We start from the raw sequence: 19,371 nt of genomic DNA, 5'->3' as shown, positions 1-19,371 counted from the left end.
ATATTATTTAGATATTATGCTAATTTATTGATTTTTTTTAGTAAGAGATGTATTAATATATTGTAATGTTTTATCTAGACATTTTGTAAACTAAAAGAAAAAATAATTTAAAAGAAATATGTAAGCCCGCGCATGCAATTTTTATTTAAAGAATTAAAGTGTAAAAAAAAATTGAATTGGTTTAGATTTGGTTGGATTAAAATCAATCCAATTCAATAATTGATCCAACTCATCTTACTTAGATGAATATAGATTGGATTGGTTTGATGGTTAATTTAGATATTTTCTATTATAGTTAGGTTGGGTTAGATTTATATACAATTTAACCAAATCCAATTCATGAATAGCACTTCGAGTAACATAGTTGTGTTAGATTTTACTCTTTTCAATGCATTCTTTCACAAGTTTGATATCTGCATGCATATGTGTCCAGGACATAACAATATGTAATTTTCATGCACCGTATGGCACAATGTACTTGAGAAAATAAAAATAAATATTTTCATTGTTGTTGTGAGAGCAAGTGCCATTTAGACCACTAGAATTGGCCCCTCCAGCAAAGTGAACTTGCCAGAATTGGTTGAGAAGCTTGGTGAAGTGATATTATGACTGCTTTGCTCTTACAGTACTTATAAATGTCTTTGCACTCCTCAAGATCAGCATCACAGTTCAAACGAACCCACTCGCCATCATCATCCAAATACTTGAGATCTATTCCTGTGAAATCATCTAGGTTGAAACGCTTTCCTATCTCTTGCCGCAATTCCCATAACTTCCAATTAGGTTGCAAGCATAAACGAACCTTTTCTTCTGCGAAAATGGCTTTCACTCTGAATGCGCCCGCCTCTTGTAAACTCTGGCCAATTTTATTTGTCAAGAAAGAGCAGGGTGGTGGAGTATCCATACTTGAAAAGTTGCTCAATGTTTTATGAACTAGAGATCTTACAGGAATGTTCAGTTCCTCTTGATTCAGTGCATGTAATTCTACTTTACTGCAACTTCTTTCTTGCAGTACCTCATTAGGGTTCTGTGCCAGCAAAGGACTTCTGCTACTTAAATTATTAATGGTTGTAGTGTGCTTGTGTGACTGAGCAGAGCAGCACATACTTGAACAAGAGCCCTTGCTGCATGAAGAAGAGTGAGATGATCTTGAGGCTGCACGTTCAGGTGGAGGGTTAAATTGCTTTGAATTGTCTCTATTCTTCATAGTTGATGAGAAAGGAGCATTGATAGAAATTTTTGGAGAGCTCAGCTGTGGAAATGCTGAATAGAAAGAGCCGATGTGAATGGACCCCTGATTACCTTGAACGGAGTCTATCACCTTTTGCAGTTTTCTCAAAGAGTGATCTACCTTCTTGATCTTTCGAGAGGGCCATCTGGTGATACCATTCTTTCTGCATATCCGTTTCAATGTAGTGGGACACACTGGAATTTGCACAAACTAGTTAAGCATATTAACTGATGTTTGATATTATGCATGTGAAAGAAATTATATTAAGCAAACATGTTATAATATTAACTCGAGAAATATCAGAGACGAGAAATTTTTCAAGAAACTGGGTTCATAGCTAATAGCTACTGGATCATGAAATTAGCATAGCCTCAAGTCCCTCAGCATTTGATAATTAATGATACTCAATTTGGGATAAAATATTGCCTACCACCAATACTTTTAGCAGCATCCTGAAGGGTTCCAGCAAAGTGTTGTTGAAGAACTTCTAAGCTGATGCTATCTTCTATGCTGATCCGTTTCTTCTCGCCTGCTTTTCTACTCGATGCGCGGCGCTTACCAGAGGAAGATGAAACTCCATAATCATCAATGCTAATACTCTTAGGCTGCGGAGAGATTTTCTGAAGTTGTTGCAGCTCAGAGAATACCCGCAGGTCATGTTCCAATTCCACCTGATCATCAGAGCCATCCCAATTAGTTATCACCTTGAACTCCTCTTTAGGTTCATTTTCTTTACAATCCCACGAAACGCAGCAGCCATTACCATTCTTTTGAGCTCCCATAGTACAGGCAATCCAAGATGACGACCCAGATTTCTTATCAGTTTCTTCTGTAGGCACAATCTCCTTGTCAAGGATGACTTGTAAACTACGGCAAGATTGTTGGATGGAAATCGACAATAGATCCCACATTCGGCTTTGTTCTTCGGGGTCTCGACAACGTTGGGGCAAGAATAACTCCAAAACAAACTCAAACAATCCAGTATAGATGCTTCGTAATGGAAATGCAACTGCAGCTTGCAGGTTATATATGTTAGCATGGTGAGCGAGAGGATAACTTGTCTTGGTAAAGCAAGTTATATCAGGTGAAAAGCATTGTTTTTGTTTTGAGAATGCTTTCCCGACGGTTCCTTGGCCGAGGAAAATATATTGTTCAGAACATGCCTTGTAAAATCCTGAAAGCTCCTTATCAGCTAGAAAGCATGCAGAATCTACTGTAAGAATACAAGAAGCAAACTTCTCGGGAAAATGCTCATCATATCCACTTTCCCCTAGCCGCTTGCATGGAGCCCATGTCAGAGCTAAAGGCAATCTGAATCTTTTGCATACAGATTGCAAAATCTCTGATATTTCAGGAACAGCAACTTCATACAATTCATTGAGAACCTGTGACCATATATGTTAAACGCACTTACTTGTTAAGTATAATCAATCAAAACTTTTATAGGAAGATGAACCGAAATTTTCTTTATAAGACATTGACCTCTATTATACATTTTCAATTATGTGGTTACTTTGCTTCTCGTAAAATGTGATGCCTAGAAACCACTGTACTTTTACATTTAATCAAAAGCTCAAACGAAAGATTAAGATGACAAAAAGATTACTAAATCTAAAGACTAGAAACTCATTTTAATAGTTAGTAAACAAAAAGGACCAAACTAATAAATGATTGGGACATGCTTATTATAGTTTTAAATAATGAATTATAAGTTAATCATCTAACACCAAAGTGTAGAAAGTTTTTTATCTAGACATAGTATATACACCACAACTAATAGAAAAATGACATATATCTATGAATCTTTTACCTTTTGATATTGGATGATTAATATATATTCTTTCATTTAAAATTAATGATAAATATCAATCATCTATTGATTTTGTATATAGATAGAGATATATATCAAGCCTAAGATAAAAAATTTCTAAAGTGTAAAATACTCATATACATGTATCATTCTCTTATTTATTGTGATGTATATACTATAGGCTAGAATTCCCAATAAAACAATTAAAAATTATCATTTATTAAAATAATAAGACCATACATTTTTTGCTTTTTGAAAAGTCATGGATGTCACCTCTAATATGAAATGATAATCCAATAACATATTAAATCCAGTAAAATATTAACATATAGAAAAAATGAATAGTTAGTTTTATTTATTGTCAATGCTGAGTTAGTGGTAACTTTTTTTTCTTTATTTAGTCTGATTTTATTTATATATTAATTTTTTTGATAGATTATATTTTAACCCAGATCCATAATATAATTCTCTCTCCTCCTAATCAAGTCGAATTTGGAAAATAGCCACAACTTTAATTTGTCAGAATCCATAACACCAGGCAAATTATATATTATATATGACAAGCATTAAATCAATACTTCAGAAATTTTTGTATAAAAAAATTAATCTGTAGTTACACTTTTGACTATGTTCTGCGCACATCCAACCTCAAAGTACGTACCACTTACCTTAACACTGGGAGAACAGAAGTCTTGAGAAGTCTTTAAATCAACCTCCTGCAAACCAATATGCTTAATTAGAGAAGAAACTCAGCTAAAAGTTTCTTATTAGAACATGCAAGAGCTTGTATATGTAGATTTGGACAAGAAAAGGATAATATTAACCTTGAGAGCTTTGCAAATATATTCTAATTCTGGTCGACAACTTATCTTGTGATGAGCAGTAGTGACAACTTCGATGACACCCAAACAAGTCCCACTACTTGGTCCCAAAACAGGAATAGCAAGGCACCCACAAATGTTGTACTGCCTTGCATGATCCCTGAATGGATATTCGTTCTCTCGGAACAGACGGACATCAGGACTCCAATCTGGTAACTTCTCCAAGAAAACTCGGCCAGGAAACCCTATAGAGTCCTGTGAATTCTCCTCTAAAGGAAAGTCATAGGTTTTGGCAACATTTCTGTAACAGGAAAGATTTTTACAGCCCGGTTTAAGAAAGTAAGGCTGGTCAATTGTAGTAAGGAAATTTTTTCCACCTCTTTTTATAGGCATCCATACTTGAATAAGTACATCCTTGTCTTTAGTATAACCTTCCAAGTATTGAAGAGCTTGCCTTATTCTTTCCTTCACCGAATAATTAGAAGACCTTGAATTCGAAATCGGCCATCCTCTACCCGCTTCAGTACCTTCAATAATTGGCAACCTTTTGGATTGTACTACAGTTGTGGTAGTACTCTCAGATTCATCCTGAGGATGTTCATCAGCTTTATGGTAATGTAGAGGTGTGTTTGAAGGGAAGTTCCTATGACCAGTTATCTGTTCTTGATAGAGCTGCTCATGCTGTGTGTTTATATTTGGATAACTGGATCTCAAAGAAGGTACAGATCGGGAAGGGTCATAGACAATGTTAGAGATAGAGTTACCTGACTGCTGTGTCATGTTGAACCCTTCAGCACTGTTCTCCAACCAGCATTCTTGATACAAGAGCTCTTCCATAAAATCCCAGTTAATGGCATTGCCTGATGATGAGAATAATTTGACTGGAGAATTTGGGGTACCATCCATTTCCTTTTCCTTGATTCAGATTTGCATCCCCAGGAGCCTAGTACACTAGTAAAGAGGGGGCAAAAAGAAAATTAAAAAGAAACTATAGCCTATAGAGAAAGAGAAGAAGGAAATTGCATAACCATGAAAAAAGTTTCCAAAAATAGAAATCTAGCATATAGTATGTGTACAGATATATGAAACAAACATTAAGGCAACTGTTTCAACAAAAAAAGAAAAAGAAAAAAGGAAATCATGGAAAAAGAGAAAGAACAATCACCCGTATACATATAAATTCTAGATGGGCTACAAGAAGAGTAAAATGGAAGAGGAAGAGAGACGAACTAACTTTGTAAAAATTCGTTGATTTTTCATGTATGTTACTTACCTTACCGAAAGTGGCAACACTAAATCTGACCTCAGAAGAAACCCGGGAGTTGTTTTTTGTGGTGAGACCAGCAGACTAATTTGGTAGATATAAATGGGAGTTAATAGATCCTCTCTGTTGAGCCATTTGTTCCGATATATATATATATGCAGCAATCTCAATGCTACCTCCACACGCCAAGAACACCAAAACTGCCAGCCCAAAATTGGAAATTAAATAAATAAGAGTTTACTTGTCACTAAAACAAAAAAAAATTATTTGAAGAAAAATTATTTTGATAATATCTCCATTACTTGCATATTAAAGCAGATTATATAATATTTAAAAATATGCTGATAAAATTGTAAATGTCTTTTATAATTTATTTAGAATTTTTTAAATTTGAATTTTGATATCAGCATTATTAGACTAATTCTGAATACTGTATAAAAAATTAATTATATAATTATAAATTCTATATTAGCTATTGTTAAAGTGAGACTACTTTAAAAGTAAACGTTAAAAATCTAAAATTTATTAATTAAAAAAATAAAGTCAACTGTATAAATAAACCTGGGGCAGATTAAAGAAAAGAAAAGGACTGATGTACTGTTTAGTAAAATAAATAAATGAAGGCAGCAATCGAGGGGCCATGGCCCCGCTGAAATTTTTAAAAGTCCATTATCACCATGATTTCTAAATTTAATTCATAAAGCAAAATGGTTTTGATAGAGTATAGTATAGTATTGTTAGAGTTAGTTACATATGATATAAGTAGACTTGCATATTATACTCTGATTGTAAAGTTATTATGGGTTAATATCACAATTGTCTTCTTTTTTAAATTCATTGATTTTAGAGTTTTCAATTCTCTGAGTTATATTATGGTATCAGAGTTTTTTTCTTCACTCATGGAAAATCAAGTCAATCCTTCTCATCAAAACAAAAATCAAAATATCTCTTCTTTTGATATTTCCTCCCGTTTTGTTCCAATCGGTTTCTCTTATTTCTTTTCTGTTAAATTGGATAACAAGTATTTTTTGATTTGGAAACAAGTTCTTTCCACCACTAAAGGATATGGCCTTCAACGTTTTCTTTCTGAATATATAGTTTTTTTTTCTGTTCATAGTACGATTTCAAAGGATTATCTTGAATAGGAATAGCAAGATCAACTTCTAATATCTTGGTTACTCTCTTCTATGTCAGAATCAAATCTCTCTCGAATGGTAGGGTGCAATACTTCCGGTCGAATTTAGTTCAAGTTACAGTAGTATTTTACTTCACAAACCAGAGCTAAGATTAATCAATACAAAATAGAGTTGTAAAATATGAAGAAAGGGGGTTTAACGACAGATGAATATCTCTCAAAGATAAAGAGTTATCTTGATGTGCTTGCGTCTGTAGGTCATTTTCTTTCTGAAAAAGACCATGTTGATGTAATATTGGATGATCTTCCTCAAGAATATGATGCTTTCTTTGTTTCTCTCACTACTCTAATAGAGCATTTTACTATTGAAGAAGTTGAATCATTACTTCTCACTCAGGAATCAAAGATTGAACGACACAATAAAACCCTAGATTCTTCTCCTTCAGCTTTTGTTACTACAACCATAACATCAAATTGTAATTCAACTTCTAGTTCTAATTCTCATTAGACTTCTAAATTAGCTTCTGGTAATAATTCTAGTTTTTATGGTGGCTCTTCCTTTGGCTATAATCATGGTAGAAACACTTTCTATTCAAACAGAGAAAATTATTTTGGTGGCAACCGTGGCTTATATGGTCATTCTGGTGGTCGAGGTAGATCTTGTTGGGGCTATTCTAATAAATCGCAACGTTAGTTGTGTGGAAAAGTTAGTCATCTTGTTGACAAACATTTCTATTGGTTTGATAAAAGCTTTGCTGGACCAACACAGATGATTGGTCATAATTCAATGGCCTTCTATAGTCATACCTCTTCTAGTTCTAGACTACTCCTTACTCTTAATGCTTCTTCTATGGCCTATTTTAATCATACTCCTACTTCTCATATCAACGTTAGTTGTGTGGAAAAGTTAGTCATCTTGTTGACAAACATTTCTATTGGTTTGATAAAAGCTTTGCTGGACCAACACAGATGATTGGTCATAATTCAATGGCCTTCTATAGTCATACCTCTTCTAGTTCTAGACTACTCCTTACTCTTAATGCTTCTTCTATGGCCTATTTTAATCATACTCCTACTTCTCATATTGTGTTTGCTACTTCAGAGACTCTTAATAAAAGTTGGTACCCTGAGCCTAGTGCAACCAACCATGCAACTTCAGACATTGCAAATCTAATGCAGAGTATGAACTTCAATAGTTATAAGAAAGTACACATAGAAAATGGCATAAGTTTGTTTATTGATCACATTGGCATGTTCTGCTTTAATCTCCTTATTGCTCTCGTTTTCTATCTCTAAAGCATTTGTTACATGTTCCCTTGATCACTAAAAATCTCTTAAGTGTTCTCAAATTTTCCAAAGATAATATTTTTTTCTTTGAATTTTATGATGATTGTTACTCTGTTAAGGACAAAACTTCTAGAGCTATGCTTCTAAGAGGGACTCTTAAAAATGATGGCTTGTATGCCTTTGATTCTTCTCATATGCAACTTTTGTCATCTTTTCCAGCCTTTTCTAACTGAGCCAAACTTCTTCAAACTATTCCTTTAGTCAATTCTTCATTGCCTAGAACTACTAATACTCAGTTGTTTGGTTTTTATGCAAATAAGTCTTGCTTGTGGTGAACTATGGCTTTAGCTTGTTCTGTTGATGGTCCTAGTAATTCTAATAAACAATTATCTCCCATTTTTTATTTGTGGCATAACAAGCTTGGTCATCCAGCTACTAAGATTTTAAAATTTATTTTACATTCTTGTAAAGTTTCAAATGTTAATAAAATTGAATCATCATTTTGCTCTTCTTATTGTCTTAGCAAAATTCACAAATTGCCTTCACATTATCTCATACTACTTATGATTTCCTATTGCAGCTTATTCATTCAGATTTATGAGGCCCTACTCCTATCACATCTAGTAGTTATAATTACTACATCTCTTTTATTGATTCTTTTTCGAGATATAATTGGATGTATATGCATAAAGCAAATCTGATGCCTTTCATATCTTCCTAAAATTTAAAGCCCTTATTGAACTTCGACTAAACATAAAAATTAAAGTAATTCAAACAGACTGGCGTGGTAAGTATAGGTCTTTTGGGACCTTTCTTGATCAAAATTGTATCTTCACAGATTGTCATGTCCTCATACTCAAGAATAAAACAGCTTAGGTGAGAGAAAATACATAATAATTATAGAATATGGTCTTACAGTTTTGGCCAAGTCTCATGTTCCATTAAGGTTTTGGGATGAAGCTTTTAAAACTATTGTCTTTCTTTCTAACAGATTATCCACTTCTGATTTCAAGGTAAAACTCCTCTTGAAATCTTATTCAAAATCGAACCTGAATATACCTTTCTAAGAACTTTCGGGTGTACTCGTTATCCGAATATTAGACCCTATAATAAGCATAAGCTATAGTGTAAAAGTTCTCCCTGCACCTTTTTAGGTTATAGTCTAAACCATAAAGGCTATAAATTTTTAGATCCAAATGGAAGAATCTCAAGAGATGTGATATTTAATGAAAGTTCCTTCCTTTTTGTTGTTATTTCTCAGTCCTTAATGTCTGTTATCTCTCCTTCTTCCTTGTCCAGTTGTCCTAATGCCTCACCTCCTCTTTCTTTCTTCATTTAAATCTTAGTTCCTTTTTGTCAAGCCAATGTTTGATATAGTGCAGCCTATAACAAATACTATTAGTACTGCTTCTCATGCTACTGTTGTCTTTACTCCTATGTAGCTTGCTTTTTTCTGGATGCAAATTCTAACACCAATTCAGGTTCTAATTCTAATCATCAGTTTTTACATGAAGTGCCTAATTCAATTCTTGTTCCTGTCTTATCAACAGTCAATCAACATACCATGGTTACGAGATCCAAAGCTGAGATATATAAGCCTAAACATTAGGGTAAAGCTCAAAAAACTACCTATGGTTTGTCGCTTTTAGAAGAGCAATATGTGTTCTATTTTTTAAGCATTTGTTAGGTACATGTAATATTTTTCTCATTTTTTAGATTGTAAAAATAAATTCTTAATAACATATGTATTTTTAAATCATTTAGTATCCGATTAGATATTTTGTAATCATAACAAATTGTTAAAACATAAATTTTGTTAATTTTAATCAAATTTAAAAATTTATTTTTAAATAAAATTTTAATATATTTATGAATTCTATGATACATTGTTAGATGTCACATTACTTATAAAATCATAATTTAGTAATGGCCATGTTAAATACATACAAAACTATATAAAAATAATAAAAACATAAATTTGTAGTTAAGAAATGCTAAGAAAAATAAAGCATGTAGTACTCCTTTGATATGAAAAATATCCTCACCTCTCAAGTTAAAAATCGCCAAACCATAAGATAGCTTTTTAAACTTTACCCTAAACTTTATGTAGATGCTATCAAGTAACCCTCAAAGTGTTGAAGCGGCACTGTTGCAACCAGAATGGCAAGAAGCAATGGTTGCAGAATATAAAGCCTTAATTATAAGCAATACGTAGACCCTTGTTGACTTCCCAACAAGTAAAATTCCAATTGGGTTTAAATGGGTCTTTAAAATGAAAGAAAACTCTGATGATAGTGTTTCAGAATACAAGGCTCGCCTTGTAGCAAAAGGTTTTCATCAACAAGCATGATTTGATATTACTGAGACATTTAGTCCAGTAGTCAAACCTACTATAATAAGCATCATTCTCATATTACTCTATCCAAGGGATGGTTAATGAAGCAATTGGATATGAACAACACATTTCTTAATGGCAATTTGTAAGAATCTGTCTACATGATACAACCTCAAGGATTTGTGGATAGACATGTCCTCATCTAGTATGTAAACTGAATAAAGCTTTGTATGGGTTAAAACAGGTGCCTAGGGCCTAGTTTGATAAGCTTCATCAAGCTTTATTAGCTATTGGTTTTTCTTCAATTAGATCATACCCATCTTTAATTATATGCATCATATCTGCACATACTACTTATGGTCTAGTGTATGTTGATGATTTTTTTATTACTAGAAGTGATTCCTTTGTTATTGGTTCTTTGATTTCTCAATTGAACATTGTCTTTGCTTTGAAAGATTTGGGTGATGTGAACTATTTTCTGGATATTAAAGTTGCTAAAACTACTGAAGGTTTACATTTGTCACAAAAGAAATATATTACAAATCTCTTGCAGAATACCAAAATGTTGCATTCAAAAGGATTTAATATTTCAATGGTTAGTGGTCTCGAGCTGTCTACTCATGGTGGTGATCCAGTTGAAGATCTTCAACTATATAAAAGTACAATGGGTTACTATGACCATACCTAAGTTGTCCTGTAGTGTCAATAAGGTGTGTCAATTGATGCAGTCTCCTTCAAAAGATCATTGGAAGGTTGTTAAGAGAGTTTTAAGATACTTAAAGAGCACTATTGATTGTCCGCATTTGACGAAGTCTAATGTTCTAGATCTTATTGGATTTTTTGGTGCAAATTGGGCATCTGACCCTGATGATAGACGATCAACTTCAGGTTTAATATCTATTTTGGTTCAAACTAATAAGCTAGAAGTCTTAGAAATAATGTACAGTCACAAGGTCGAGTACTGAGGTTGAATATAGAAGATTAGCTAACTTGGTTACTGAAATCTTATGGATCAAGTCTCTTCTAATGGAGTTGTATATTTCTCTTCCTAGACCTCATGTTCTTTAGTGTGACAATTTGAGTATTGTATTACTCTCTGTAAATCTAGTTTTACATGCTTGTTCAAAACATATATAATCAGATCTTTATTTTGCCAAAGAAAAATTAGTTAGAAAGGAAATGGAGGTCTGCTATGATCCAACTTCTAAACAAGTTGCAGGTACTTTTACCACAATAATTTCTTGTACTCAGTTCAATTCTTCAAGGCATAAACTTAGAGCAGAAAGTCTTTCTACCCTAAGTTTGAAGGGGGTTGATAGAGTATTGTATAACATACTGTTAAGGTGTCATTTCTCTATTGGTTGTATTGTTAGAGTTAGTTACATCTAATATACATAGACTTGTATAAATACTCTGTTTGTACAGTTGTTATGGGTTAATAACACAATTGCCTTATTTCTTAAAATTCGTTGTTTTTAGGGTTTCTGATTCTATGAATCATATCATATATGAATTTCAATTAAAAAGTAAAATAGAAAATTATTAAAATACATATATATTTTAAACTAAATTAAAATAAAAATTTAACTTTTTATATTTTAATAGAAAAGCACATAGAAAACATGGTTAGAGATGCTTATTAGCTTTAAATATAAATAAATATGTTTTCTTTTTTATAAAAGATACTTTATTATCAATCAATAAAAAGCTATAAATGATAGTTGATTGCATCAGTAGCTACTTGAGTTTTTTATGAGCTAGTGTTACTTAGCTATCGTGTGTGAATTGTTAGACTTTATTATCTATAATAAAGATCAACGAATAATCCATGAAAACGCATACAAATTATAGATATCAAAATTCATATTGACATCAAATTTTAATATCCAAAACTATCATGCTATCATTATTAAGGAAGTTTAGCCATAAATACATGTCCCTATTTTAACAGTCAAAATTTTGCGAAATGAATGTTGAACGAGTGCTTGAATGAACAAGTATGGATTTCCTCAGTGAAATCTCTAAATTCTTTGAGTTTCTTATCTTTTGTCTCTGATGGATAGAGAATAGAAGTTGCCATATGACTTGACATATTAGGAACCATAACCCAGGAGTCTTTAAATACTAACCTAATAGGATTCCATTAAGTTTATATAGGTTTGAAAACGGTATCCACCCATTTAAACTATACCAAAATTCAAAAGTTTATGGGCTCTATATAAATGAATCACTTTAAATAAGCCCACTAATAAAACAGCTATTAATATAATTATCATTAAATATGTAAGCCCATATAATAAAGATTAAAAACCTAACAGTCTCCTACTTAGGCTACATATGAAATTTGAAACAATTATATCAAATGAAATTCCTTATATATACATTGTCTTGCTATTTCTTTAGACTTCCCCTTAGGTACAATCTGGTCCATTTTCTATATCAATATAAGATCATGGTGGCTTTTGTCATTTATAGGCATGACTAAACCTTTCATGCTCACCATATTAATATATTCAATGGCATAGATCAAGTATGGATGAGTAGTGTGAAAATTACATGCAATATGATCTCAAAACATGCTTATTTTCAATTGGTTCTGATTTATTCTTTAGAGAGATCAATCCATAATCACAATCAAATTCAGAGGTATAAAAATGAAATGAATCATAAACTTTATTATGCATAAATATAACTATTTAAATATATATCAATCCATAGAACATCCAAAAGTAAAACTCCCACTAAATCAGGATATCACTATATATGCCCACACCTATATGAGCGATATGCTTATGAAAGGCCTTAGGTGGCAAATCCTTAGTCAACAGTTCCGCTATTATGGAGCTTATCCCTATAGGTTCTATACAAATTTGACCATCTAAACTCTCTTTTTAATAGACTAGAAACTTGATGTCAATATATCTTGACTTTATAGAGCTTCTATTATTATTAGAATATAAAACGACAGATTTATTGTCATATAATAAACCTAATGGCTTTTCAATGCCATTAACTACACGTAACCTTGTGATAAAATTTTGCAGTCATATCCCATGATTAGTCAAAACAAGCTATGAACTATGCAACCATGTTTGAAGAAGCTATAAGTGTTTGTTTGACACTTTTTCAAGATATAACTCCTCCAACTAACATAAAAACATAGCCTGAAATGGACCATTTACTATCTTAGCATCCCATAAAATCGGAATCAGAATACCCAATGATCTCCAAACTATCTGATCTTTTATATGTTAGCATGAAGTCCTTTGTTCTCTGTAGTACTGCATAACTCATTTGGCTGCTTTCAATGATCCTGGGCTACTTAGGTAGCCACCCAACAGGCCCACTATAATTGCTACATCGGGACGACTACAAACTTGAGCATACATTAGACTTTCAATTACCGAGGCATAGGGAATCTTTTGCATCTCATTTACTTCAAGGTCACTCTTGGGGCATTGCTTGAGGCTGAACTTATCTCCTTTAGCTATAGGTGTATCTCTTAGCTAGCAGTTTTTCATATCGTATCTACTTAGCACCCTTTCAATATAGCCCTTTTTTTATAAGCTAAGAAAACCTTAAGAGCAGTCATGCAGTATTTGTATATCTAACACAAAAGAGGTATCCCCAAGATCCTTCATCTCAAAATTCTTAGTGAGAAATTTCTTGGTTTCGTATAATAAGCCTATATCGTTACTAGCCAACAATATGTCATCAACATACAACACAAAGAAGATAAACCTACTCCCACTGAACTTGTGATATACACAATCATCAACTTTTATTACCTCAAAACTATATTGAAGTAATCACTTGATGAAATTTTTAATACCATTGGCGAGAAGCCTGTTTGAGACCATAGATGGATTTCTTTAATTTACACACCATAGAATTTGAACCTTTAGATTTAAAATTTTCTAGTTAAACCATAAAAATCATTTCATCAACGTCCCTATTGAGAAATATTTCCTTTACATCCATCTGATGTAGCTCTAAATCAAAATGAGTTACAAGTGTCATTATTATCCTAAAAAAGTCATTTGATGAAACTTGAGAAATTTTCTCTTTATAGTCAATGCCTTCCTTTTAAGTGAATCCTTTAGCGATTATACGAGTCTTATATCTTCCGATGTTGCCTTTTGAATCCTTTTGGTTTTAAATATCCATTTACAACTAATGGGTTTGTGCCTTTAGGCAATTCAAAAAGATTCCAAACGTCATTGTCTTTTATGGATTTCATCTTCTCTTACATAACATTGATCAAACATTGAGAATTGAAACTTTGAAGAGCTTCGTGAAGGGTGATTGGATCATCTTTCGCTAAGCCTGTAGAATCTTTTTGTTCGAAGAGGAATACGTAATAATTATCTGGAATCGCATTCATCCTTTCTCTAGTTGACCTTCTTAATGGCACTTCTTGAGGTTGTTGAGTTTTGCTCTATAAAAGAACTTCGTGAATAATGTTAGGAAAGAGAGAAACGAATTTCTCTTCTTCAAAGATAGTTTTTTCATCAAAAGAGACATTTCTTGATCCTTCCCCCACAAACTCTACATCCTCAAGCAATATCGCATTTCTCATCTCAAAGAAAGGTCAGGTTTTGGGATCATAAAACTTAAATCCTCTAGAGCGTTATGCATATCACACAAAATAGCAATTAAATGTCTTAGCGTCCAATTTCTTTTCATTGGGCCTATAAGGCCTTGCTTCAACTGGACATCCCCGAATGTGTAAGTGCTTTATATTGGACTTTTTGCTAGTCCATAATTCATATGGAGTTTTTTAACTCGCTGTGAGTACTCTATTAAGGATATACGCATGACGCAGCGATTTAATGCTTTAAAGAGAGTCGGGTAAAGAAGAATGAATGACCATACTTCTTACCATGTCCTTAAGCATCATGTTTCGTCTTTCAACAACACCATCCATGCTGGTTTACAAGCCATAGTGTACCTACGGCAGCAGTTATCAGCACCGGCGGTCTTTGGATAGTGTTCACTTGATCCATCATATCTTTCATAGTATTCTCTACCACGGTTAGATCTGACAACTTTAATTTTCTTACCAAGTTAAAGTTTAACTTCAGCTTTGTAAGACTTGAACACGTTTAGAGATTGAGATTTCTTACTTATCAAATAAAGGTAGCCATATCTTGAGTTGTCGTCTATGAACGTAATAAAGTACTATTGACCATTCCATGCTGGTGTAGAAAATGGATAACAGATATTCATATTTATTAGTTCTAAGACTTTTGTACATCTGTTAGCACCTGATTTCTTTATGTTTGTTGTCTTTTTCTTAATGCACTCAATACAAACTTGAAAGTTTGTTAAATCAAGGGAATCAAGAATTTCATCCGACACAAACCTCTAAATTATCTGTTCAAAGATATGGCCTAAACGCTTATGGCATAGGGAAGCAGAATTCTCAATTAATTTGCACTTTGCACCTTCTGAACTAGTGTGCAGGATTTGATTACGAAAAGTAACAGTTTTTAGCATATAAAGACGATCAACTAAAATATCAGCACCAATAAAACTTGAATTTAGAAAGATATTAACTTTATTATTTCCAAAACCACAAAGGTATATACATTTGTCTAAAGAAAAAATAGAAACTAAATTTCGTTTAAATAACCGAGCAACAAAAATCTCACGAAATCCAAATAATAGCCAGTATTTAGAAATAATCTAAAATACCCTATAGCTTACACAGAAACTTGATTGCATTGGCCACATAGATTAATTTTTCAGCATCAGTTGGCAATCAACTCTAGAGGTCGTCCTGCATAGACACACTTATGTAAGTAGTAGCACCAGAATCTAACCACCAAATGTCTATAGGTACAGAAGCCAAATTAGCTTCAAAAAAAACTAAAGCGAGAACTTTACCCTTCTTTGCACGTCAAGCGGCGTATTTGGAACACTCTTTCTTAATGCGTCCTCCCTTTGTGTAAAAAACCAAGTGAATTCATCACTTTGCTTCTTCGCCTTTTCTACGAAGGTGTTCCAGTTGCAGTATCTTTAGCCCTCTTCTTTTTATTATTCTGAGAGGTTGATGTTAAATGAGCACTTTCAGTCTTATCCCTCTAAATCCTTAGCCTTTAAAGAGTTTATTTATCTTTTTAAGTATTATAACTCACCTTAAATTAACTGAATTGTGCATGAAGAGAAATAAGAACTAAATGCACGAGTAAATCTTCATTTATCTCTAATTTTAGTGTCTTTTGTTTTCCAGCAAGATTTGATATATCCATAATGTACTCCCTTATGTTCCCTTTTTCCTTATACCTCATAGAAATCATAACAGTTAAATGGTTACTTGTTTCTAATTTCTCATTCTTGGCAAAATATTGTTGTATTGCCACACAATTCCTTAGCATTATTTCTCTCAGAAATAGATTCTGAAATGCTTCCAATATGGAAAGTTTCATAATCATTAGACTCATGCAGTTAGAGCGATCCCACTTCTTAACTTTAGCCTCATTTGTTCTATCTTCAGCTAAAGTAAGTTGTTCCGTCCTTAGCGCAAGGTCTAAATCCATACAGCCAAGAAGGATTTCCACATTATCTTTTCAGACCTCAAAATTTGTACCATTTAGCATAGGAATAACACTAATTTGAGCAGAAACATTATTTGTAGTTGTTGAAACTAAATAGAGAATAAGAAACATCACATAATTAATAAATATGTCATAAAAGTGACAAAACAAGATACCTAGCATAACTTGACATTGAGTGTTTGCATAAAATATCAATTGTAAATGGTACTCTCAATTAATAATAAAATATTGATAATAAATCCTGTCAAACAATAGTTTAGTTTTTCTTTGGACCGACTATCATTCATATGGGCAACAACTATATAATCATTAATATTTATTATCACAAATATTTTTATTATTTGGCCAAATATTAACCCGCCTTTAAATTGATCAATATTTGCATAAACAATGAATACATAAAATCTTTATGTTTCAAACTAAATTGATTTTATACAACAGTGGATACTTTGGTAACATATTGTTTCAATTAACTTAATTTGAAATAAAGATAATAAACATTGTATGTAAAACTATAGATTCGTGTATTTGATAAAATTCAAATATGTTAATGATACTGCCATACAACCTAAATACATGTAAATCTCATACATACATTTAATATTCAGATAAAATGAAGTTTACTATCAAAACAAAAGTTTTAAAAACTGATGAATATGAAAGGCTCCATAACGCAAGTCAAATGTAATTATGTGAAAATAATAATTTTAATTCTAATAATTTAACATGATAGGAGCTCTTATACCATTTATTAAACTTTATTATCTATAATAATTAATCAATGAATAATCCATGAAAATATGTATAAATCATAGATATCAAAACTCACATTGATCATCAGATCTTAATACCTAAAACTATCATGCTATAATTGTTTAGGAAGTTTAGCCATAAATACCTCTCTCCATTATAACAATCAATACTTTTATAAAATGAATAATGAATGAGTACTTGAATCAACAGATATGGCTATCCTCAGTCAAATCTCTAAATGCTTTAGATTTTCTTGCCTTCTATCTCTAATGAGTAGAGAATAAAAGTTATCGTATGATTTGATGTATTGGAAACCATAATATAGGAGTTTTTATATTAATCTAATAAAATTTCATTAAGCCTATATAGGTTAGAAAATGGTATCCGTCCACTTAACCCATATCAAAATCCAGAAATCTATAGGCCTCTATATAAATAAATTATTTTAAATAAGTCCAATAATAAAACAACTATTAATATATTTATCATATAAATATGTAAACCCACATAGTAAAGATTAGAAAACTAACAAATGTGTTTTCTTTTTAATAAAAGATATTTTGCTATCAATCAAGAAAAAACTATAAATGATAGTTGATTTCATCAATGGCTATTTGAGTTTTAATGAGCTAGTGTTACTCAGATATCGCGTGTGAATAACTTATTAGTTATTATCATCATTAACATTCTGTTATTTTAAAATTTACGATTCCCAGTTCATAGATATATTACACAGATTTTTTATCAATATCATCATCATTTCTAAATTTAATTTATAATATAAATGTCTGAATTTCAGTTAGAATAATAGTAAAATCCTTTATATAGCGTTTAGTTAAAATTCAAAAAATTAATGAAATTCATTTGTAAATCTAAAATTTATATATTTTAAATTGAGAAAGCTATTTAGTATTTTACATAATTAAATTATATAAAATTAATTATAATTAAACTAAATTCTAACAAAATAAGTAGAATTTCTAAATAAATTCTATATCAGTAAATTAACACATTTCATAATATAAAATAATTTTTTTTAACTTTATTATTTTAAATTTATTTTTTTATATTTTTTTAAATAAAATAAATTATTTTATGATTTTCAACCACATCCTATTATACTATTTTTCCACTGATACTTAACCAAAAAGATGGAATGGAGTCTTACGTGTCATGATGAAAACGGGGCATATGTGCAAGTGCATTGCTTCATGGCCACCTGTAAAATGATGCACTAGAAATGTAGAAAGTGAAAGTAAGTGGACTAAAAATGTAATTCTGCTTTCATTTTCTAAATCAATCTCTCTTTTCAAATCTTTACTGATCCAAACTTCATCAACATTCCGACAACGAAAGACAAACAATCCAAACAACTCTCTCAACTTATTAGAGAAACATCAAATTAACATTTTTTTTAATTTTTTAGAATAATCTAATCAAAGTTTTTATCTTTTATTTAATTCATCTTTTTAAAAGTGACACAATTAAAATTAATAAACATCAATTTTTAAATTAAATTATAAATTTCTAATTTAAAACCACTACGATTAAAATATAACTAAATGTTACAATTATTTTAAGTTATAAATTTTTTTAAAAAATTATTAATTTATTTTTTATTTATTAAGAAAGAAACTAAAAAAGAAATTGAGTTAAAAAAATTTCTCAACTGATTTAAATAAATAAAATTAAATATATTAAATTGATCTTTTTTAAAAATATGAGGGACAAATTAAATTTTATTTTTTTTCTTTTTCTACTTTTACCCTCTCATTCTTACAAACTGATTGTTAAGGACCAAAACCTATGCGTATGGTCATTCTTCATAACAAGTTTCTTTGCCCATCGTACACGAAGATAATGAAAAATCAAAGAAAGTTAGAGCTGCTTTTAGTATTACATTTTAATTTAACCATTTTAATGATATCACATTTATTCTATAAATTTATAAATTAATTTTTTTTCATATGTTTGGACTAATTATTTTTTCAGTGACACTCTCTATTAACAAATAATTATTAAAGATTTTTTATAAAAACTCAAATGAAAAGATCAGACGATTTTTATATTCTAAACTGAAACTTAAGATCTATGTGTAAGCGTAATATTTAGCTAAGATTCTCAAATCTTGCCAAATTTCATTATTAATCAGAGGAGTACACCCACAAGTAATAT

General features: G+C 31.3%; 1 protein-coding gene across 3 annotated transcripts; it reads right to left on the bottom strand.

The window, feature by feature from the left end:
* Positions 1-350: 350 nt before the first annotated feature.
* LOC8282961 (protein NLP2) lies at positions 351-5,323 on the bottom strand. 3 transcript variants are annotated; one of them, XM_048377673.1, is made up of 6 exons: positions 5,136-5,323; positions 3,866-4,813; positions 3,710-3,757; positions 1,662-2,616; positions 947-1,425; positions 351-856 (listed from the first exon to the last, which is right to left on the bottom strand). In XM_048377673.1, exons 2-6 carry the CDS (start codon positions 4,766-4,768, stop codon positions 539-541), a joined length of 2,703 nt encoding a protein of 900 aa, XP_048233630.1. In that variant the 5' UTR covers positions 4,769-4,813; positions 5,136-5,323; the 3' UTR covers positions 351-538. The 3 variants fall into 3 exon arrangements, with proteins under 3 accessions (XP_048233630.1, XP_048233629.1, XP_002525797.3); XM_048377672.1 differs by having other exon boundaries at positions 351-1,425; XM_002525751.3 differs by having other exon boundaries at positions 351-1,425; positions 3,866-5,323.
* Between the last annotated feature and the right edge of the window lie 14,048 nt (positions 5,324-19,371).

The sequence above is a fragment of the Ricinus communis genome, chromosome 8 (assembly GCF_019578655.1).
Source record: "Ricinus communis isolate WT05 ecotype wild-type chromosome 8, ASM1957865v1, whole genome shotgun sequence".
NCBI lineage: Eukaryota > Viridiplantae > Streptophyta > Magnoliopsida > Malpighiales > Euphorbiaceae > Ricinus > Ricinus communis.
This window is presented reverse-complemented; position numbering and strand designations above follow the sequence as displayed.

Excerpts from the sequence above, each read along its gene's own strand:
- LOC8282961 (XM_002525751.3), bottom strand. The coding sequence starts at position 4,768 with ATGGATGGTACCCCAAATTCTCCAGTCAAATTATTCTCATCATCAGGC. Across the intron at positions 3,758-3,865 it reads ATATTTGCAAAGCTCTCAAG|GAGGTTGATTTAAAGACTTC; the intron begins GTTAATATTATC and ends ATTGGTTTGCAG. Across the intron at positions 2,617-3,709 it reads TCTGTTCTCCCAGTGTTAAG|GTTCTCAATGAATTGTATGA; the intron begins GTAAGTGGTACG and ends ATATGGTCACAG.